Source organism: Rhipicephalus microplus, chromosome X (genome assembly GCF_043290135.1).
Source record: "Rhipicephalus microplus isolate Deutch F79 chromosome X, USDA_Rmic, whole genome shotgun sequence".
Lineage (NCBI taxonomy): Eukaryota > Metazoa > Arthropoda > Arachnida > Ixodida > Ixodidae > Rhipicephalus > Rhipicephalus microplus.
In genome coordinates this window covers 275832041-275855611 of record NC_134710.1, presented here as the reverse complement: position 1 = coordinate 275855611, position 23571 = coordinate 275832041, and the positions used below count along the sequence as shown (strand labels likewise).

Here is a 23571-nt window from a genome sequence, read left to right as displayed (position 1 = left end):
GCCTCACCTAAAGTCTCGCCCCCTAATACTCTCTCGTCAAGCACGTGATTATGTCAGGGAACGAGATTCTGCAGTCGGGCGATGAAGCAGTGCCTAGTCAGAACGCGCTGGAACTCGCTAGCACGTTCGAACCTGCATAAATGGCTGTGTGTAAGAGGCTGTCGCCTCTCCCTCTTACATACACTCTAGCTCTCAGCATTAGATGCCTGGCGAAGCATCAGATGCCTGGCGAGATTGCGCAGCAACGGGTGGAGAAGCGGAAAGCTCGACGTGCTGAGGTGCATCGTAGACGTCAGCTAGCGGACCCCAAGCTCCAGTCTAAGGAAACCCAGCGCAAACGTCAACGTTGACGGGAAACTGCTACGGATGAAATGCGGGCTCTACATGCCGAAACGCAATGGCAGCGCGGACAAGCAAACCCGGTCGTATGCAACAATGACGTCGAAGCCAAGTGTCAGCAGCGAGCCCACGCGTCGGCTGCAGACAGACGACGTGAGTCCTACGCCAGGGCTTCAACGGCACAGACACCACTAAATAACACTGAATACAGCGTCAACACTAAATATGCAACATAAGAGGAAACATTGATGAAAAATTCAGTCAAACAGATGCAAACGTATGTATACCACCGGTGCTGCTTTACATCGCCTCATGGTCCCTTTTAGTGGCCGCTGGTGTAATTTTTCATACAAAGCCAGCGAGATCATTCCCGGCGCCTTTGCCTGTTGCCTCTACCAGCACTGCTCACACCGCTTGCCCTCGGGCTGACAGCACTGCGCGCACCAGCACGGGTGAAACAGAAAGGGGTCAGGCGCGTCTGATTTCGACAACTGAAAGTATCTAGTAACGTTGGCAGCTCCTGTCAAAGCCAATGTCAGTCACTTCGCGATCTTCGTCTCTGTTGCCAGACAGTGTGCGTAATGCCAGGAGCACTGGATGAGGCGCAGTAGGTCGCCTTTGAGATTGCACGCATGTTGTCGGCGTGTAATATTCGAGGCCTAGACTGGGCGCAGCTCATATCATCAAGTGCGCTCGAGAGCTTTGCGATCGCCAATGATATCGGCATGTCTCATGAGCTGACGAGGCACGGCAAGGGTGAGGAGGAGAGTACTATGTAATTTTTCGTAGTGATCTTATTATGGGGCATGTCGCTAAATTTGTGCTGCAAATGGTTTGATAATGCTCTAGCCTAACAAAACTTCAAAAACCCATTTCAGGGTCCGTTTAAGCAAAACGTGTACTCCACGAATGCAAAAGAGCATTTTTAGGTAATGAAAAGCTGATATAGGCACGATCCTTGAAACAGGAACTCATAGGCACAATAAATATTTGATTAAAATGGTTCCTTTCTCTTAGTTCATGCTTATATGATAAATAGGCATTTTGCCTGAAGTTCTGGTCTCTAATCATCTCTATGTAATGAAAATCTGAAAGGGTCATTGCAAATCGGATGTTGACATTATTTGTCATTGGGAAGTTTGAATAGTTAAAATTTCAGTGCTAGTTGAATCGAATAGCAAGCACTATTTGAAAAAGATTTATTATTGTTACGTGAAAATGACACGAGGCGTGTCTATTTAAAATCTATATTTAAACTGATGCGTATGGCGTCGGCTAAGATGGAAGCAGCACACACAACCAACAGACCACTTCCTCGTTGTCGTCTTCTGACTGCTGATACGTCAGCTACGTAGCATTACCCCCCCGGCGGTAAAAGCGCCGTCTCGGTGCACATTAACTACGGTCTTCATTAGGCAGGTGGTAAGGTTTTAGCCTGCTGACGTGCACAACATCACTGGGTGTGGTTGCAGGCAGGCTTGTGGTCTCAGATGCAGGAATGATCTCATGGGTGACGTCGGTTACCTGGCGGATGATACGGTAAGGACCCATGTAGCAAGACAATAACTTCTCTGATAAGCCAACTCGACGAACTGGGCACCACAGGAGAACAAGAGAACCGGGTGAGAAGTGAACGTCAGCATGCCGGCTGCCGTAGATGGCTTTCTGGGTGGCTTGTGAAGCCGAAAGTCTAGAGCGGGCGATCTGACGTGCGTGGTCGGCACGAGCAATAGCGTCGCGTGCATATTCGGTTGACGGCGTTGTAGTGGTTGGAAGTAAGGTGTCGAGTGGTAACGTCGGATCACGGCCATAAAGCAAATAAAAGAGTGAATAACCAGTGGTGTCGTGGCGCGAAGAATTGTACGCGAAGGTCACGTGAGGTAGCGCCAGGTCCCAGTCATGGTGGTCGGAGGACACATACATCGCGAGCATGTCCGTTAGGGTCCGATTTAGCCGTTCGGTAAGGCCATTTGTTTGGGAATGGTAGGACGTGGTCAGCTTGTGGTGTGTCGAGGAAGAGCGCAGAAGATCGTCGATTACACAGGACAAAAATGCGCGGCCACGATCCGTGAGTAATTGGCGAGGAGCGCCATGGTGTAGGATGACGTCGTGGAGCAAAAAGTCCGCAACGTCAGTAGCGGTGCTGGTGGGGAGCGCTCGAGTCATGGCATACCTAGTCGCGTAGTCTATAGCAACGGCGACCCACTTGTTGCCCGATTTCGACTCGGAAAAAGGACCGAGAAGATCTATACCAACACGGAAGAAAGGCTCGGTTGGGATGGAGATCGGTTGAAGAAGTCCAGCCGGGGGCGCAGCAGTAGGTCGCTTCATACGTTGGCATTTATCGCAGGAGGACACGTAACGGCGAACGGACCGGGCGAGACCGCACCAAAAGAAGCGGCGACGCACGCGGTCGTACGTCCGAGATACACCCAGATGACCAGCAGTTGGTTCTTCGTGAAGCTCGGGCAGCACGGTTGAACGCAAATTTTTCGGCACGACAAGAAGGAGCTCAGGGCCATCTGGCTGGAGGCTACGACGGTACAGCGTGCCATTCAGGAGGACGTACATGCGAAGTGACGTGTCGTTCGGAGCAGATTCGAGACGGTCAATAAGTTGTCGCAGAGAAGCAACACGACGTTGTTCATCACGTATCTGAAGAAACTGGGACATTGACATGACGCTGAGGCTAGGCTCGATGTCTGGTTCGTCGGGCTGATCAACAGGGTAGCGGGATAAGCAATCGGCGTCCAGATGGAGACGTCCAGACTTATAAGTAACCGAGTAGGAATACTCCTGTAGGCGTAATGCCCAACGACCAAGTCGTCCAGTGGGGTCCTTCAGAGAAGAAAGCCAACACAGCGCGTGATGATCTGTGATGACACGGAAAGGGCGGCCATACAAGTAAGGACGGAATTTCGAAACCGCCCAAACAAGAGCGAGACATTCCCGTTCTGTTATAAAATAATTGCGTTCAGACTTAGAAAGCAGACAGCTTGCGTACGCGATTACACGGTCGTTGCCCCGCTGAATTGCGGTGCGGGTGCGGCGATGGCGTAGTGGTTAGAGCATCCGCCTCGCATGCAAGAGGTCGGTGGTTCAAATCCCGGTGCCGCGCAGTTCCCAACCGGATTAAAAAAAAAAAAATCCGCGTGTTGATGGAACTGCATTAAGAGGCCTGGGGTGCGGCCTCACCGGTAACCACTGCCGGGAACGCACTCCCTCACCAGAGAAGGATTGGCCACCCTAGTGCAGTATCTGGCCACTACCTCCCACATGCATACGTCAAATAACTTACGGCCCTCAGTCCCCAGCAGCTGCGAAGCAACTGACCACGGCGGCGGTCAGATCTGCAACGCAGCAGAAGGTGCTAAGAATCTCTGGATCCGGACAGGCCGCCATTGGAACCTGAACTTGGCAACATTTAATGCTAGAACCTTATCTAGTGAGGGAAGTCTAGCTGTACTATTCGAGGAGCTAGAGGGTGTTAAATGGGATATAATAGGGCTCAGTGAGGTTAGGAGGACAGATGAGGCCTATACTGTGCTACAGAATGGGCACGTCCTTTGCTATCGGGGCTTGGCAGACAGAAGAGAACTGGGAGTGGGGTTCCTAATTCACAGAAACATAGCTGGCAACATAGAGGAACACTATAGCATTAATGAAAGGGTGGTAGGTATTGTAATTAAACTGAATAAAAGATACAAGATGAAGGTAGTACAGGCTTACGCGCCTACATCCAGCCATGATGACGCTTCAGTTGAAAGCTTCTATGAAGACGTGGAATCGGCAATGAGTAAGGTAAAAACACAGTATACTATAGTGATGGGCGACTTTAATGCAAAGGTAGGGAAGAAGCAGGCTGGAGACCAGGCAGTAGGAGATTATGGCATCGGCACTAGAAACGCCAGAGGAGAGCTACTAGTAGAATTCGCAGAACGCAATAATTTGCGGATTTTGAATACCTTCTATCGAAAACGAGAAAACCACAAGTGGACATGGAGGAGCCTTAATGGCGAAAATAAGAACGAAATAGACTTTATAATGACTGCACACCCAGAAATCGTGCAGGATGTGGAAGTGGTTGGCAAGGTACAATGCAGTGACCATAGAGTGGTACGGTCTCGAATTCGCCTAGACTTGAAGAAGGAACGACAGAAACTGATACGCAAGAAGTCAATCAATGAGCTAGCACTGAGAGGGAAAGTACAGGAATTCAGAGTGTCACTGCAGAACAGGTACTCGGCTCTTAGGAAACCAACCTTAGCGTAGATACAATGAATGATAATCTGACGAGTATCATTACGGAGTGTGCAGTGGAAGTTGGAGGCAGGGTAGTTAGACAGGACACTGGCAAGCTTTCCCAGGAAACGAAGAACCTAATTAAGAAGCGTCAAATCATGAAAGTGTCAAGTACAACAGACAAAATAGAACTGGCAGAGCTTTCGAAGTTGATTAATAGACGTAAAGTATGCGACGTAAGAAGGTATAACATGGAGAGAATTGAACACGCTCTGAAAAACGGAGGAAGCGTCAAAGCAGTGAAGAGGAAACTTGGGATAGGCAAAAGTCGGATGTATGCACTAAGGGACAAAGAAGGCAAAATAACTACCAATATGGATAGGATAGTTAAAATAGCTGAGGAGTTTTACAGAGATCTGTACAGTAGCCGAGACAACCAAGACCTTAATATTATAAGAATTAGCAGTAACCCAGATGACACCCCACCAGTAATGATAGAAGAAGCCAGAAAAGCTTTGGAGAGCATGCAAAGAGGCAAAGCTGCTGGTGAGGATCAGGTAACATCAGACCTGCTGAAAGATGGAGGACAGATTGTGTTAGAAAAACTAGCCACCCTGTTTACGAGGTGTCTCCTGGCGGGAAGTGTACCATAGTCTTGGAAGAACGCTAACATCATCTTAATACATAAGAAAGGAGATGACAAGGACTTGAAGAATTACAGGCCGATCAGCTTGCTCTCTGTAATATACAAGCTATTTACAAAGGTAATTGCTAACAGAGTAAAGAAAACATTAGAATTCCATCAACCAAAGGAACAAGCAGGATTTCGAACAGGTTACTCAACAATTGACCACATTCATACTATCAATCAGGTAATAGAGAAATGCTCAGAGTATAACCAACCACTATACATAGCCTTCATAGATTACGAGAAGGTGTTTGATTCAGTAGAAATATCAGCCGTCATGCAGACACTGCGGAATCAGGGCGTAGATGAAGTATATATAACCATTCTGGAAGAAATCTACAGGGGAGCAACTGCTACCATAGTGCTTCATAAAGAAAGCAACAGAATACCAATCAAAAAGGGTGTAAGGCAGGGGGACGCAATCTCCCCAATGCTATTTACCGCGTGCTTACAGGAGGTTTTCAGAAGCCTAGAATGGGAACAGTTAGGAATAAGAGTTAATGGAGAATACCTTAGTAACTTGCGCTTCGCCGATGACATTGCATTGCTGAGTAACTCAGGAGACGAATTGCAACTCATGATTACAGAGTTAGACAACGAGAGCAGAAAGGTGGGTCTTAACATTAATCTGCAGAAAACGAAAGTAATGTACAACAACCTCGGAAAGGAGCAGCGCTTCGAGATAGGTAATAGTGCACTTGAAGTTGTAAAAGACTATGTCTACTTAGGGCAGGTAATAACCGCAGAGCCTAACCACGAGATTGAAGTAACTAGAAGAATAAGAATGGGGTGGAGCACATTCGGCTAGCACTCTGAAATTATGACAGGTAGATTGCCACTATCCCTCAAGAGGAAGTTATATATTAGCTGTATCTTGCCGGTACTTAGCTACGGAGCAGAAACCTGGAGACTTACAAAAAAGGGTTTAGCTTAAATTGAGGACAACGCAGCGAGCAATGGAAAGAAAAATGGTAGGTGTAACGTTAAGAGACAAGAAGAGAGCAGAGTGGATTAGGGGACAAACGGGGGTTAAGAATATCATAGTTGCAATAAAGAAGAGGAAATGGACATGAGCCGGGCATGTAGCACGTAGACAGGATAACCGCTGGTCATTAAGGGTAACTAACTGGATTCCCAGAGAAGGAAAGCGGGTTAGGGGGAGACAGAAGGTTAGGTGGGCAGATGAGATTGAGAAGTTTGCGGATATAAATTGGCAGCAGCAAGCACAGGACCGGGTTAACTGGCGGAACATGGGAGAGGCCTTTGTCCTGCAGTGGACGTAGTCAGGCTGATGATGATGATGATGATGCCCCGCTGAATTTGTGCCAAAACTGCACCAATTCCGTGACCACTCGCGTCTGTTCGCACTTCTGTGGGAGCATCGGGGTCGAAATGTGCAAGAATAGGAGGTGTCGTTAGAGCAGTGATTAGCTGAGAGAAGGTGTCAGCTTGAGGAGGGCCCCAAGAAAATGGGACGTCTTGTTTGAGAAGGTCGGTGAGTGACCGGGCGAGTGCCGCAAAGTTTTTCACGAACCGGCGAAAGTAGGAGCAGAGGCCCACAAAACTGCGAACATCATGGACAGAGCGTGGGACTGGGAAGTTTGTTACAGCGCGTACTTTCGCCGGGTCTGGCCGTACGCCGGCAGCGTCAACAAGGTGACCCAATACGGTAATCTGACGAAGACCGAAGTGGCACTTGGAGGAATTGAGCTGCAGGCCGGCCCGTCCAAATATGGATAGAATGGTCGAAAGGCGTTCAAGGTGGGTTGCAAAGGTAGGTGAGAAAATGATCACGTCATCCAGGTAACACAAACATGTTGACCATTTAAATCCTTGTAGGAGCGTGTCCATCATTCTCTCGAAGGTCGCTGGAGCGTTGCAGAGCCCGAATGGCATGACCTTGAATTGGTAAAGACCGTCAGGGGTAACGAAGGCGGTCTTTTCTCGATCCATTTCATCTACAGCAATTTGCCAGTAGCCAGATCGGAGGTCGAGAGATGAAAAGAAGGTGGCGCCATGGAGGCAATCAAGGGCATCGTCAATGCGTGGTAGAGGGTACACGTCTTTTTTGGTAATTTTGTTGAGGTGGCGATAATCAACGCAGAAACGCCATGAGCTGTCTTTCTTTTTTACTAATACCACGGGAGATGCCCAAGGGCTTGTTGATGGTTCGATTACGTTTTTCCTAAGCATTTTGGCCACTTCTTTCTGAATCACTGCTCACTCAGACGCTGACACGCGGTACGGCCGACGGTGAATGGGCGCAGAGTCGCCAGTGTTAATTCGGTGAGTGACAATTTTAGTCTGGCCCAAGGGACGATCGTCAGTGTCGAAAATGTCACTGTATGAGGCCAAAACTTGGCAGAGGGCGTCGGCCTGGTGAGGCGACAGCTCCGATCCAATCATGTTTCGAAAAATAGCATGGTCTGATATGGGTGACCGTGAGACTGCTCTTCGATCAAGAGCAGATAGAGCGACAACACTGACATCGTCCTCTGTTATGGCAGTTAGCTGGGCTAGAGACATCTAGCAGGGCAACACTTGAGGGGTGAAACCAAAGTTAAGGAGCGGAAGTAACACACAGTTATCCGCTATGGTCGCGATGGTAAGGGCACAGTAACACTGCGCGTCAGCCGAACGTCAGTAATTGGCGTAACGATATAATCGCCGTCGGGAACGGGAGGGGTCGATGACAAAGACACGTACGTGACGGCTCGAGGTGGCAGGCGAACGAAAGTGGTTGGGCTCAAGCGGCTGGTGGGCTTTGCAGAGTAGTCGGCAAAGATTGGTAGATCAAGGCTGAGGGTACCAGACGAACAATCAATTAAGGCCGAGTGTGCCGAAAGGAAATCAAGGCCAAGTATGAGGTCATGAGAGCAGCAGGCTAGCACGGCAAAAAGGACCACGGCGTGACGACCGGCAATGCTGACACGAGCAGTGCACATTCCGATTACTGGTACAGTACCGCCATCGGCAACACGTATTGCCTGCGTCGTAGACGGCGTCATAATCTTTTGTAAGCGGTGGCGTAGAGACGCGCTCATAATTGACAGGTGCGCACCTGTGTCAATAAGGGCGGTCACAGGAACATGGTCGACTTGTACTTCAAGCAGGCTATGGTGCGTGGGAAGCGTCAGTAGAGGATTTTCGGCCGTCATTGGTATTGCAGCTTCACCTCTATAAGCTGCAATATCTAGTTTTCCTGCTGCGGTCGTCCAGAGAAGCTCGGCGAGGAAAAGCGCCGAGGTGGCGGAGAGCGGGATTGGCGACATAGCGGCGACGGGGAGCGAGAACTGCGGCGGCCGGACGAAGGGGCATCAGGGTAGCGGCGACCGGGCAAAGGGGCGTCAGTGGAAGGCTCGTAAGATGACGACGAATAGAAATTGAAGGGTGCGGCGACTGAACGTCGAGGGGTCGTCGGATGCATGAGCGCCGAGGTAGAGAAAGTCTGACGTGGTTGGTTTGACCAACGGCGGTGGCAATAGCGAGAAACGTCTCCAGGCTGGTGGCAGGAAAAACAAATAAGCTGGTCGTCGGGTGTTCGCCATTCCGAAGGGTTACGGAAGGGCATTGTTGGAGGTGAACGGCGAGCGTGTCCTCGGGAGTAGGACGGGGCTTCAGGGCGAGTCAAGGGACATGCTGATGGAAGTCCGAGATTCGCAAACTCCTGCCTCACCACAGCTTGTATTAACGCCCCTGACGGCTGTTGTTGGTCAGAGGCGAGCGTTGCGAAAACGGGTGGCTCAAGAGGAGCCGGACAGGCGGCTTCGATTTCCCGACGAACAATGCGTGTGACGTTGTCATACATGGGGGACTGGCGGGCGGCTTCACACGATGAGGTCGCGGCCGTGTTGGGCAGCCGGGTAAATCGCTGAGTAATACGGCGGCTCTTGGCTTCTTCGAACCGCCAGCACTCTTTAATGATGGCGTCGACGGTGGCAACGTTGTTGTAAACTAGAAGATTAAATGCGTCGTCTGCTATGCCTTTCAGGACATGGGCCACTTTCTCCGACTCACTCATGTGCTCGTCAATCTGGCGGCAATCAAGCTCGCCCTTGGTTCCTGTGGAAGTTCTGCTCCTGGTTCTGATACAATTACTTATGAAATGATCAGAAATCTCCCTGATGAAACCCTAAACTGCCTTTTAGCTCTTTACAACAAGATTTTCAGTACCGGCAAAATACCCTCTGCTTGGAAAGAGGCAATAGTACTACCAATCCTTAAACAGGGCAAAGATCCCTCTTCGGTAAATAGTTACAGGCCTATCGTCCTCACAAGCTGCCTACTCAAAGTGTTTGAAAAAATGATTAACCGCCGCTTGGTCTATTACTTGGAGTACAATGGCATATTGGACCCGTGCCAGTCTGGTTTCCGTACAGCTAGATCCACAACCGACAATCTTGTCCTCCTCGAGTCGTATATACGTGACGCGTTTGTACACAATCAATACTGTCTGTCTGTTTTTTTCGATCTTGAGAAGGCATATGATACTGCCTGGCGATACGGAATCTTGCAAGATCTACTGTCTTTCGGAATATGTGGCAGGTTGTTTACCATCTTAAAAGATTACCTGTCTGAAAGGAAGTTCTGTGTAAGAATAGGTACTGTGTTATCGCGCACATTTCTTCAAGAAAATGGAGTGCCGCAGGGAGGAGTATTAAGCTGCACACTATTTATAGTTAAAATGAACTCTCTTCGCTCTGTTATTCCACCTGCGATATCGTACTCTCTATACGTGGACGACATTCAAATTAGTTTCAAATCGTGTAACTTGACTGTATGCGAACGCCAGATACAGTTAGGTGTTAACCGACTTGCAAAATGGGCTGACGAGAATGGTTTTAAGTTTAACACTGACAAGACTACTAGTGTGCTGTTCTCGAGACGACGAGGTGTGCATCCTGACCCCTGCATACTAATGAATGGACAAAACATAGTCATCACGAAAGAACAAAAATTTCTCGGTGTAATTTTCGATTCCAAACTCACCTTCATCCAGCACATAAAACAGCTGAAGTTAAAATGTCTCAAGACCATGAACCTTTTAAAGATTTTATCGCATCAGTCCTGGGGGACAGACAGGCACTGTCTCATATCTCTGTTTCGAAGCCTGGTTCTGTCACGCATAGACTATGGATGCATAGTATATCAGTCAGCTTCAAGGACAGCACTGAAAATGTTAGACCCTGTATACCACCTAGGTATCCGTCTGGCACTTGGTGCCTTCCGTACCAGCCCTATTCAAAGCCTTTATGCAGAGTCAGATCAGTGGCCACTAGACTATCAGCGCACGTATCTAGGAGTCAACTATGCAGTTAAGATTATGTCTCTGAAGCAGCACCCATGTAAAACACTTATGAACGATGTGTCTACTACCCAGTTATACCTAAACCGTCCTTCTATCGCCCCACCGTTTCCATTGGCAATAAGACCTGCAGTAGAAAAACTTGCAATTTTCTTCAATGACTTGGCGGAAAGTGACCATGTCGAACACATCCCTTTCTGGCAGCAATGTCCAGTCACTTGTGACTGGTCTTTCAAAGACATCATAAAGGAAAATTGTCCAAGTGCACTTATTCAGCAACATTTCTTGGCCCTTGAACACAAATATCGTTCAACCGCGTTCTTCTCTGATGGCTCAAAATCTCAAACATCTGTATCTTGTGCAGCCTATGGACAAAAGTTCTCGGACACCAGAACCATGCATACACATACCAGCATTTTCACAGCGGAAGCCTATGGTATCCTGCTTATTATACAACACATTAAACAACACAAGATACAAAAGTCTATAGTGTACACAGATTCTTTAAGTGTTGTCAGGGCCCTGTCTTGTGGCAAGTACAGCAAGAACCCTACTTTCAACAAGCTCCTTAACGAAATCTATGCAGCCTGCAACTTAAAACTTTCTATTGTTATTTGCTGGATTCCAGGTCATTCTGGAATTGCGGGCAATGAAATAGTGGACAAGAATGCACGAGAAGCCGCTGGTCGGCAAACCATAGATATAACCTCTGTTCCGGGTGTAGATCTAAAACCTGTTGTACGTAGAGGTCTACGCAACCACTGGCAAGCTGAATGGGACAGAGAAGTCGACAACAAACTCCACCTTGTAAAACCCCAGCTGAGGAAAGTTATCCCCCAAAAACTCAACAGGTTCGCTGAAGTCACTCTAACACGGCTCAGAATAGGCCACACTTATGCCACACATAAACACCTTTTGACAGGCACTGATCCACCTACATGTATACACTGTGGAGAGAGTCTAACCGTTGTGCATGTTCTCATACAATGTCCTGTGCTTCACCAAGCACGACTGACCCATTTCAGGGAGCTCTATCGACATCATATCCCACTTCATCCAGCGCTGTTTTTATCACTTGATGCAGTGGTCGACCTTAAGAGACTTCTTCATTATCTTGCAAAAGTGAAATTTTTAACAATGATATCATTCCATCCTAGGCACCAGCTGCGCCTCAAGTGTGAGGTACTGCCTGGTGCATAAAAAGTATGTCTTAGCCTTCGCAGTTCTTGCTCAGGCAAGGACTTCAGCTGCGAGGGTCTTGGGCCTTGCAGACTAATTTATCAGCACAGATTTCAGCCAACAAAATGAAGGTTTTAGCAAAGTGACATTCCTTTTTAAACAAGGTGACATTCTTTTAAATATACTGCATTTTAAATGGTTCGTAGATATTTGTTTTAATATTTAATCATGTTTTAATCATTTGTTTTAATTTTTAAACTAATAACCGAATTGAAACAACACTTGTACTGGCGCTCTTTGGCCTTAGATGCCCTTGCACCAATAAAACTTAATGTAATAATAATAATAATCTGGCGGCATAGGGCGATGACGTCGTGAATGTACGCGACGTACGACTCCGTCGACGTCTGTGCATGAGCCGCCAGTTGATTCCGCGCTGCGATCTGCCGCCCAACGGTGTCGCCAAAAAGGTAGCGGATCTTCTCTTTAAAGGAGTCCCAGCTCGTAATCTCCGCTTCGTGCGTCTCGAACCACACTCGCGGTGGGCCATCGAGGTAAAAAAACACATTGGCAAGCATAAGAGTCGGGTCCCACCTATAGCTTGCGCTGACCCGTTCGTACCGGTTGATCCATTTGTCGACGTCAACGCCATCCTGACCGGAAAATACACCGGGATCACGAGCAGGAGGTAGAACGACGTATGTAGAAGTCACGGTAGGGGCAGGTGGCGAAGACGATGGTTGTTCAACCTGTGACATGGTTGGACCTATGATGATGCGGCCGTTGCGGAGCTTGGTGACGAAGACGGGGAAGTACCCAGCACTTCCACCACAAAGATGTTACGTGAAAATGACACAAGGTGTGTCTATTTAAAATCTATATTTAAACTGATGTGTATGGCGTCGGCTAAGATGGAAGCAGCACGCACAACCAACAGACCACTTCCTCGTTGTCGTCTTCTGACTGCTGATACGTCAGCTACGTAGCAATATTTTGAATATAAAGGGGAAGTTAAAATGTAAGCTAGAACTTTTGCAAGCAAAGGACATGTGAACAACATGATGAAAGTTGTGGCATAAAAATCTCTGTCAGGATGCACGATGTCATAAAGCAGAGTTAGGAGGTCTTTCGAGAAAGCTCTGGGTTAACTCAGTGGGTAGAACACTCGGCTTCCGAGCTTCGGGTCGTACGTTTCAAAACTTGCTACTACCAACGCTTTATTAGGAATGAATTTTCTTAGGTTCTCACGATGTTCGCAATCTGTGCTGAGCCGTTGTCCACAGTCCTGCGTGACACCACAGTTTTGAGAGTGAGGATGATCTAGTGTAGTGACGTTGATAAGCAGCTCTGCTTTTGTGGCAACAAATAGAACAGTGTCGAGCCTTGATGCATGCATAGCGAACTGAAGCATGTGAACTTGAGTAGCACCTACCCTCTGTTTGCAACATGTGTTGCATGCAAGACTTCATCAGTGCTGCAGATAAGTTTTTTATGGCAAATTTTTCACTGCATTTCCCGCATTACCACTTTGTAATCACACTCAGACTGGCAAGGTTTCGGCTGTTCTAAACAAAACGGGCGCCATAAAAATTTGTTTTAGTTTTTTTACTTAATCATAATAACATAGTTCTACTGAAGGGCATCTAATAACTGTGGCAACATATTACACAGAGCAAAAAAGAGGAGGGGAAGGGGGGTCACATCAAATACAAAGTTAACAAATGTCCACAAACTCGTTATAAAGAGAGTTTCATTGCTTTGACTATTATTATACAGTAACAGAAGTACATTGTACTCAGCTTATTCGAAAATGTGTCATGGTGAAATATGGATGCTATGGGGTCTGGATTGTTCTAGTGTGCAATATTGCAAGACACTGCAGATGCATTAAAGGCTTGTGTGTAACTCAGTGTGCACATGAAACTGTGTCACGAAAGGGTTGGTGATGTGTAGTTTAGTGAACAAAGCAGCAGAAGGTAAAACATGTAGACTATTTATGTGAGCACAGCTGTGAGAAGAGGCCTTATAAAAGTGTTGGCACATGTAGTGCACAACAACTGAGGATTGCTGGCAAGATGGTCTTGTTTATTATAGTTTAATCTGAATGCTCACTTCTAAACAGCTTTGAACATGCACGTAAAGCAATCCCAATATGGCGACTATGTGAATTAAGAGAACGAACATAGGTTAGGTAGACCAATTTTTCTGCACTAAGAGTTGCAAAAAGGTGTTAAGCTGCACGATGAAGACAGGATGAAAATAGAAACACACGAACGCACGCAAAGCGCAGAGGTTTTAAACAATTTTGAAACCATGAAAAGAGTAGCCCGAGACTAACTTGTACAGCATGCCTTGCTTAAGTTACAAAATTTTTTACATAGATATCTTAGAGGCTTGGTAGCTTTAGATTGGCTGTTACATTCTGCTTGTAAATTTCAGTGTCTACAAAAAAACTACAGCAGCAGACTGAGAGCACACTATGAATGCAGGTGACCTGCAATTTTTCATAAAATGATAAAGTAACTGTACGCATGGGGCAACTTCAGGTGGGTAGTTACGATATTCTCTGCTCCAGTCTGTCATGATATTCTCTGCTCCAGTCTGTCATTACCAGTAGTGAATATTGCAATATCTTGCACTGTTCCAACAAGTGTGCAACTGCTCTCAATGAATACTCATATTGTGGTTAGTTTTGCTTATCAGCATAGCAAGCTACATACAGTCCATCAAAATGACAGGAGACTCTGTCGGAAGCACATCTGCATCTTTTTCTATTCATAAGCATGGATGCTTAAAACAAATATCGAATGCAAAGGAGGTATTTTTGCATTAAATGAAGATTATACTTCTTTATGATGAGGTTTGGCTGTATCTGAAGAATGCAGTGCCAGTGATATGGACTAGATTGATATGGACAAAAAAAAAACTTTGGGTCCCAAAGTCATCTTTAATATGCTGTTTATCTACTTCGAGAAGTCCAGTGTTGGCTGGAGTGTGTAATCCTAACTGAGCTGAGGATAGGGGAGGAGATCATGCAACCCTTTGGAGGTAATGTAATTATTCTATTCTGGCTGCTATTCCTGTTTGTTTAATAAGTCACGTGAACGGGTCTGCACTGTCGTTTGCTGGCTGTTTGGTCAACAAAAAAAATATAGAATAAAGCCCTGGTTCTTCTCGCATTATATGAGCCGTGTGTATCATAGTGCATGCTAAAAGCAGTCTATCTTTCAGGAACATGACGAAAATGACTCTGGCTGTGCTAACGTGATTGCTACTACTACTGTCACCTTGAGGGATGCAAGGGACCTTGTCGCAACCTCCCGACTGTTCACTCAGCCCTTGACGCCAACTCCAACCGCACCCCCACCACCTCCTTCAGAAACTGCCCCGAAAACCAGGGTCACACCGAAATTCACTAGTGGTGAGTTGTGCTTGACATTAGAAGTTATAGGCAAAATCTAGGCTTGTGCGAATAGTGAATTTTGGACTCAATACGAATAGTGATTTTGGCCAAATAATTTAGAATCTAAATGTAATAGTATATATATCGTATGTTATAAAAAAAATGGGCATATTTGTCATGACCTAACTTGCCCAATATATATACTATTAAAATTGAAACAAGGCCTGTGCAAATGCCATTTTTTCTTTAGTTCAAATGAAGTGGAAAAAGACTTTAAATAGTGGCACAATTTGACTTTTGGCAGAATGCAAGTGATAACCTGTAAAATATTTCATGCTTTAGTATTTGTGATACTTGGAGCATATAAGCCGGTACAACAAGCTTTTAAATGTCATAAGTGGCCCCGCCGCATTGGTCTAGTGGCTAAGGTACTCGGCTGTTGACCTGCAAGTTGCGAGATCGAATCCAGGCTGCGGCAGCTGCATTTTCGATGGAGGTTAAAATGCTGTAGGCCCATGTGCCCAGATTTGAGTGCACGTTAAAGAACCCCAGGTGGTCAAAATTACCGGAGCCCTCCACTGCGGCGTCGCTCATAATCATATAGTGGTTTTGGGATGTTAAACTCCACACATCAATCAATTAAATGTCAAAAGTGACAAATCGATGTGAGGGTGATATGTGCATTTAATCTTGAAGTGGGGCTTCGCAGCAGTGGGGATTCTCTTAAATAGGTTTTTCACAGCTTAGCACCCCCTTTACTGCAGTGACACCACCTTTACAGGAAGTTTCATGTGGACTAATATATATTTAACTAGGTGCTTTCACGGCTTCGCATCTCTACTCTGCCGTAAAACAGGTTTACGGGGGTTACAAGCGGAATATACACCTAATCATTCATTTCTAGTACTTAGAAATTTTCAGTAATTTGAATTCGAATTGAGATGAATTCGAATACTGTACTATTCATTCAAATATTCAAAGCGTTCAAATACTCGCACAAGCCTAGCCAAATCTCATGACCAATGCTGTTGACGTTTGTCATTAGAATTTTTTAAATTTTAGCACATTAAAACTACGTGTTTCTGAATTTAGAGCGAGAACAGAAAACATTTCTATTTCACTTCATTGTTAATGATGCATACTAACCAAAACAAACATGTTTTTTTTTATTGGGGGACAATTTTCATTGAACTACTAGGAAACTAATGGTAACAGATGTGATTGGCAAAGTACAAAACAAGCACTAACTACGGTTCTTATGGAATCTTTACTAAATATATACACACAAGTATTTCGTTCTCTAGTAGCGTGCTGAAAATTTTCCCCGTGTACAACCCACTGGCCCTTACCATAGCTCTTCTATATTGAACAGCATAAGGAGGAAGCCATGATAGTTTTACCCACTGATGGGTAAAACTATGTATGAATGGTATATCTCTGTATTCGCATCCCTTTGAAACAAAGTGCAACACTGGTATTACGAGTTCTTTTTTTTAAGACTTATTGACATAACATTCTGGTGTTTCAGTGTTATCACTGTATGGTGTTACACATGCAACCTCCTTTCAGCTGCTGCGTGTGTAGTAGTAGCATACAGGTATGTTTGAAATCTGCATTTGTGAATGATTTTATACACCTACCAAACAATGGACACAAGGCTATATGGTACGACTGAGACTACATGCAACTTGTACTGTATATTCAAATTTGTTAATGAGTTTTTGAACTGCCCCTTCTGCTTAGTAAGGAAACTCATTCCACAGATCATATTCAGACAAACAACTTCAATTACTGTATACACTCATGTAAGGGCCACACTTTTTGTCCGCGTTTTTGATGGGGTACGTTTCAAGAAAGTGTAAAATTTTTGTTAAGTTTTCTATCCACGTTTGGAAAAACTTATGTAATCATGCGTATATACTTAACAGCTAGATATCTGATGTCTAGCTGTGGACATCCTCACTAGATATCTTCATTAGTATCGCTGCTCGTGCTCGGCTCATCGCCGCTGCTCGGGTCGCCGACACGTTCGTGTAATGAATTACCCTCAGTGCCATTCACGGCATTATAAATCCCGTTGACCTTAAAACTGCGTGAAGCCTCAAGACTGCTATTGCCATCAGGTGACTCCCATGAAATGCGCTGTATCCGAGACACGACAACACTGCCATCTGCTTGAAATTCGGACTGCCAAGTTGGGGGAGTGGCCCTTAGTCGAGTGTATATGATAGTAACTTAGAAAATTGGCTTCACTCCACAACTGATGATCTGTTTCTTCAGTATTTGTGGAAAATTTCTCCATGATTGTTCAAAACCACTAGACCTGGCAGAAGTAATTTGATGCCAGGCATGGCTTTCATCAGTCGGCAAACTTGCAAAGTATGAGTTGTGATTGCTTTCCGTCCCCACTTGAATTGCTTTTTGTAGTAACAAATGGCCATCTAATAATCCTAAACCCTGATAGGGCCATTGTGCTAAATTCCAGTGTCTTTGGCAGCACCCAAGCTTTTCTTGGCATTTTGCGCATCTTCCCATCAGCCAGGCATTACAAAACCCCTCAAGTTCACACTGAGGAGTCTGCCATGTGATGATACTTGACTGTTGAGAAGTCTGATGCTTTGGATGGCTGTTGTTGTATAGTCCTCTTGTATACATACTGTGCATTATGGTCAGGAGCACATCTTTTTGTCTTCCCTTTGGCAGCGGTCATAAATTAAACTTGTGCAGTATAATGAAGGGACACTAAAGATAATTTTTTTCATCATATTACAACTTACTTCTTTATGATACCAAAAATGTCGCGCTTGCTGCCAGAAGTTCCAAAAACTCAGTGGGGGGGGGGGGGGGGGGGGGAATGTTAGTAGCAGTGCAACCTTGCAGTTCCTGCACCAATTGACGTGGTGACATAGTAGATTTTGATAGCGTCTACTTGGGCCTGAGTAGTTCCTAATCTGTAAAAATTAAGTAAATTGTCTGTCAAGGGAGCCAGAGACATTACATACAAGGTTTCAGAAAATTTAGTTGATCTAATTTGGCCGAATTATGCAAAAACACTTTGAAATCTGTGACATCTGAGATTTTGGGAGGTAAATTTAAAAGTAAACCTTTGACATTTATTTCCTCATTTAATAAAGTTATGCTAGTAATATTCACGTCACTGGAGTTTCAGAGTATAATTTATCACTCTAAACTAACTTATTATTTCATTTTATGGTCTCTTGAACAGTGCTGTCTTAATTGCATACCATGGTTTTTCTGTCATGAGACTGGAAATATGAATGAAAAAATTTAACACAATCTCACATTTTGGCTCAACCTTTCGCTTGACTCCACTTACTGCTATTCATTTTCCTTAATCTTATCTCATCGTTTTGCCTGAAGCATCCCTGCCAAGTCTCCCGGATTGGCCGGGAGACTCTCAGATTTCGACCGTTTCTTCCGTTTGTACGGCTGTCATGAAAATCTCCCGGAAATTGAAATTTCTGTGCGTGATCTGGCCGCATTGACAAAAAAGTAGCTCAATCCGCTCCAGGCTTTTCAAACCTACCTCATTTTATTATAAATCAGTTCAAGAAGTGCTCATATAAAGGTACAGTATAATCTCAGTGATGTGAAACAGCGGAAGATATGAATTCTTAAAATTGTCCGCCAAATTCTACTATTCTCATTAGGCCTCAATTCGAATGTTCTGAACACATTTCCTTATTGCAGAGGGCGACACGAACTTGAGTGCAGAAATCGTCGAACGAAGGCCAAGAGCAGCGTACTCGAAGCTTCGGAAATACGTGTGCGACCGGCGCACGCGCTGTCTTCTACAGTGTGTGTGAGTGTTGTTGCCACAACCGCTGTGGACGAAACCGTGGTTGCTCTTGACACTATAATGTATGGAAACGACATAACTGGCAAAACTCCGAAAGTGTGTGCTCAACCAGTCAAAGCGACTCTGCTTTCCGCAAACTATGCAGACAAAACTGCGGCAGATGCTATCGTAGATGGCATAAAATGACTTAGTTTGAAGGCACGTGTGCAGCCTAGCGCACGGGGATTGTAAAATGAACTACCGTTTGCTGCAACCGCCATGCACAAAATCACGGTCGTGGCGATACGATAACGATCTACAAGCTCCGAAGGCATGCAGCAGTAGATTAAAGGCAGTAAATACGTAAAAAATTAAATAAATTTACAGTTTTGCCGCAAGGGCGAAGCAATGAATGCGACAGCAACAACTTGGAATGTAGCGCTGAGAACGGCAAGCAGATCAAAATGTGCAGCGTGCTGCTCACACACAAAGGACACACGAAAACAATACTCGCAGGACGAGAGCGAACTAACAATGTTTATCGCTCGACACGTAATGCGCTGTTTAAACAAAAACAGTGCACGATACGTAATCACAGGTAGAGATGAGTACAAACTAACAAGTGACCCAGTTCTTATACCTCGCTGTGTATGAAAAGCGTGCTGTTTTTGCAAAATGGGCCTGTGCAGAGACCAAAGTAACCTTTGTGGGCCCGGCAATAAGCACGCGCACAAGCATCCCCCCCCCCCCCCATCCATGGGGCAAAATACACGTGAGAGATAAGCACGCGTCGGCGCATCGCGACAAGCTGGGCGCCAAGCGTGTGGACGGCTTTTTTCCTTTCTTGAGTGTTTATATATATAGGTACGTATACATATACGGTCAAGAACGGTGGCGGTGGCGACGGCAAAAAAAAAATAGCCTAGACTGTCCATATAATTACTATCGCAATAAAAAGGGGCCAGACGTGTTTTGGCAATCCTCTAAAAAGAATTTAGTAGTGAGCAAAGCTTTGACCTGCACTTAGTGGCAGCCAGCTGCGCCGTCCCGTCCGTTCACGTGTGTCCCAGGAAGACACACGCGAGTTGTTTTGACCGAAATAGATTCTGCTAGTTGTGTTCATTCTTTGAGACTCTCACCTTAGTGAAAAACCCTACACTCATGTGTTACTCCTAGCCACTATAAGACCGCAACGCTGATGTTGGCACTTGCGATTCCCCCCACCCCCTTTCTCCCCCTTTTGTTTTTTGCATTGTTTTTTTTTGTTTGCTTGTTTGTTCTTTTTTTTGTGCCTTCCCAAGTGCGGGTCATAGCTTTGCTCACTACTAGATTCTTTTGACAGGAACGCCAACTAACTGTTGCGGAAATCTCCCAGATTCAGAATTCTTGAATTTCACAGGTATGCTGAAGTCACTCTACGAATAGTCATTTTTCACTAATATCTGCACCTGAAAATTTTTTTGCTCTCCTGCAGTTTTTGTTAGCTGCTACATTGTTTATTGACTTGCAGTCTGAAGGATTTAGGCAAGCGAAGATGTTCTAGGGGTTAATGACTGAAATAGAAAACAGTTGAATTTCATTTAATGAAACCTGTAGAAACTGTGAAAATACATTCCACTTAAAGGAACACTAAAGGCAAATAAAGTAGACACCTTTAAGACAAACTCAAAGGCACCGCGATTGTTTGTTTGTTTTGTAAGGCGTTTTTTTTTATCAGAAGCGCCTCCAAAAAAGGAATGCTAACATGCCAAGTATGCCCAAATATATTGCTTGAAAGCACTGAATGAAGTATACTTATAATGGGGAGTAAAGGGACAAGAAAAAGCATTTATTTGGCTCAGCTTGATAAAAGCTATGCTTTCAGGTAGAGTATTTAGACTAACCTAACGAGCACTTGATTTTGCAAGTTCATAATAAATATTTTTATGGTTTAATTGCTACCACGTTTTAACAATAAAACTGTAGCCTGATCTTATTTCGACGATATTAAAAAGGGAGGCAGAAGAACAATTTCCCTTTATAGAATGGAAAATTAAGTTGTCTGGCTGTTTACCTTCTGACAGGCTGTTTTTCTGGCTTTGCTATCACTTATGCATATGCCTCTATTGCATATCGCTACCTTGACGAAGCCAATATACGCCACTTTGCTTATGAAAGTCTGCAAGCTTTTCTTTGGGGTTCGGATAATTTCTTATTTTCAGCCCACAATAATTTTTTCGGAACACCCTGCAGCTGAAGATCTCCATTTACGCTACTCACGATCACAAGCCTCGGGCACACACAAAAAGACGTGACGCAGCTATAGTTAGTGTGCAAAATGACCTTCCTTTGTCGTGCACTTTCATTATGAAAATGGTGCATCACAATTTGCTGCATTTCACTGGAAACAGATATGACACGCATAGGCCCTATGCAAAACAACGCAAACTGACCACAGCATGCGCTCAGGCACCATTGTGTGACAGTGATGACAATGCATCTGACTCCTCTGATTGGATTGCTAGTGCTGCATATGTGGTTTTCGTTTCATGTGATGGTAATGTACAGACAATCTTTGTTCTCATTTTCACTTAGATATGGCTTTCCCCCCCCCCCCCCCCTCCTTCATTTGCGTGTTTCCCTCTAGCTAAGCTATTGTGTTCTTCTGTTGTCTACTGTACTCCTGTTGGGAAACTGAAGAACGCGAGGAGAATATGAAAAGGCAAACACTTTTTGTTGCTTTCTAGGCTGATGAAGCTGGCCCTTTCTCCACCTACAGACTAGGGGTGAGGAAGATACTAGCTTTATGAGGCAACCTTTCTTTTCCGCTTATCTCGCTTTCTTGCTTTACGTCGCAAGTTGCTTTCGATTTGCTTCAAGTCTTTGCGCCAGGATTTTTTATTATTATTTTTTTTTTCATATTGCTTTCTCTTGCTCACCTGAATGCTCCCATCAAGACTATAATGTTCGTTGCGCAGAATCCCTATCCTTGTTGGTCACTGCGAGAGTTCGTCTTAACAGAAGAGGCCAGTTATGTGGTTCATCTTAAGCAGATTTTTTTTTTTTTTCATTGAGTCTATGGGAAACCAAACAAACACTCCTGTGTTGTTCATCTTAAGCAAGAATTCGTCGTAACGGGAGTTTACTGTATGAAGTCAACATTGATTGTTAAAATAGCGGTCCAGAAGCCTCGTAGTGCTGCTTTTGTGTCAAGAAAGTGCTAATTTTGAAATAAAATCGCGTGGTAATGGTTCGCACCGAGTTAGCGTGCTTCAAAGTGGACTCTTAGATGTCACTGTATTTGTGTGCAATGTTGCGCGTCTTTAATACAGAGTCACCGACACGGGTAGCAGCAGAACGAAATTAGTGGGAGCCACAGTAGGAACAACGGCCATTGAACAATTTCCTGAAATCTCGAAGGTCATAGTTCTGCTTGCTTGGTTCTACTCGGCCCTGCTAGATGGCACCACCCTAACCAGCCGAAAACTGAATTTTCGAAGCACTCGCACCATTCTGTATAGTGGCAGTTCATTTTTCTATAAATCAAGCAGAAATAAACAAGCAGCGTTTTATTACGTCTCTTGATGCACGGAATGTTCTTATTTTATTGCAGCTAGTTTGATTACTAGTGATTGATTGTAGTCGGACACTCTCATGTCATCTGGATCGTTTTGCAAATATCTCACTCGTAGTGCACGTCGTGTGCTACAGTTAGCTTAATTTCTTGATAAGTAAGGCACTGCTGTTGATAATATTGCTGTTTTAGTTGCTGTCATACATCGAGCTTTCACCCTGACATAAATTTTCATTTGCCTTCAGTGTTCCTTTAACAAGAGTTTTGTTTGAGAGATATACTTGGGGATACAGCGTTCAAATGAAAAACTAACCAAATGAGAGACAGTTCTTCCATTCATACAATAAGCAGTAATCTCACTTCTTCCACTCCAGAAGTTAACCTATTACAGTAGAACCTCTGAAGTTTTACTAAACATGATCTGTGGAGGTGGTGTGCGTGTGCCTTTCTTAGTATGTATTTTTAACTAATGCTGTCCTTTTGGTTACGTGGGCATCAAAGGCTCTGCACCCAGCACTCCAGTCGCTCAGCGTCGTGGCGAGAAAGGCTTGGATGCTACAACACCAAGAAGGAGCAATTCTGCTGGGAGGCTGCTTTCTAGGGAGCATATTTTTTGCCCAAAGACTGTTATCAAGGCTGAGAGCTGTGGGCCGTGTGGCAAACGCATCAAGTTCTACAAGACTGCCTACAAATGCAACCGTTGTCGCTCAGTATGCCACATTGAGTGTAAAGATCAGGCAAGTTGTTATCCCTCATTATCCTGTGTGTGACGCCTCAATTAAAGGGTCCCTGAAACTGCTTTGGAAATTGTCAGGGTTTAGGCTAAATTATTGTCAAATAATTCGTGCCACAAAATTAAATGATGCACTTTGTATTAAGGCGGCTATAGACAGTTATGTCGCCCCTCCTTCTCAAGAGTATCTGGCAACTATAGTGCACTTGATAGTTTGAGCTGCGCCACCCTTTCTGTGGCCTCTGCAATCAAAACCAGCTGTGTGCTGTCGTGGACACGGAAGTGTGTAATGTAGCTGAGATGTGCTCTGCCAGCTGCTGCAGCCCTACC

At 45.1% G+C, this 23571-nt stretch overlaps 1 protein-coding gene across 5 annotated transcripts in view; it reads left to right on the top strand.

The window, feature by feature from the left end:
• Positions 1-23571, top strand: part of LOC119161482 (rac GTPase-activating protein 1) — a 109259-nt gene that overhangs the window by 42231 nt on the left and 43457 nt on the right. For all 5 annotated transcript variants that reach the window (XM_037413980.2, XM_075879200.1, XM_037413979.2 and 2 more), the window contains 2 exons: positions 14985-15174; positions 23010-23245. In XM_037413980.2, the coding sequence (XP_037269877.2) occupies positions 14985-15174; positions 23010-23245 (426 nt within the window). The remainder of the gene's footprint in view (positions 1-14984; positions 15175-23009; positions 23246-23571) is intronic.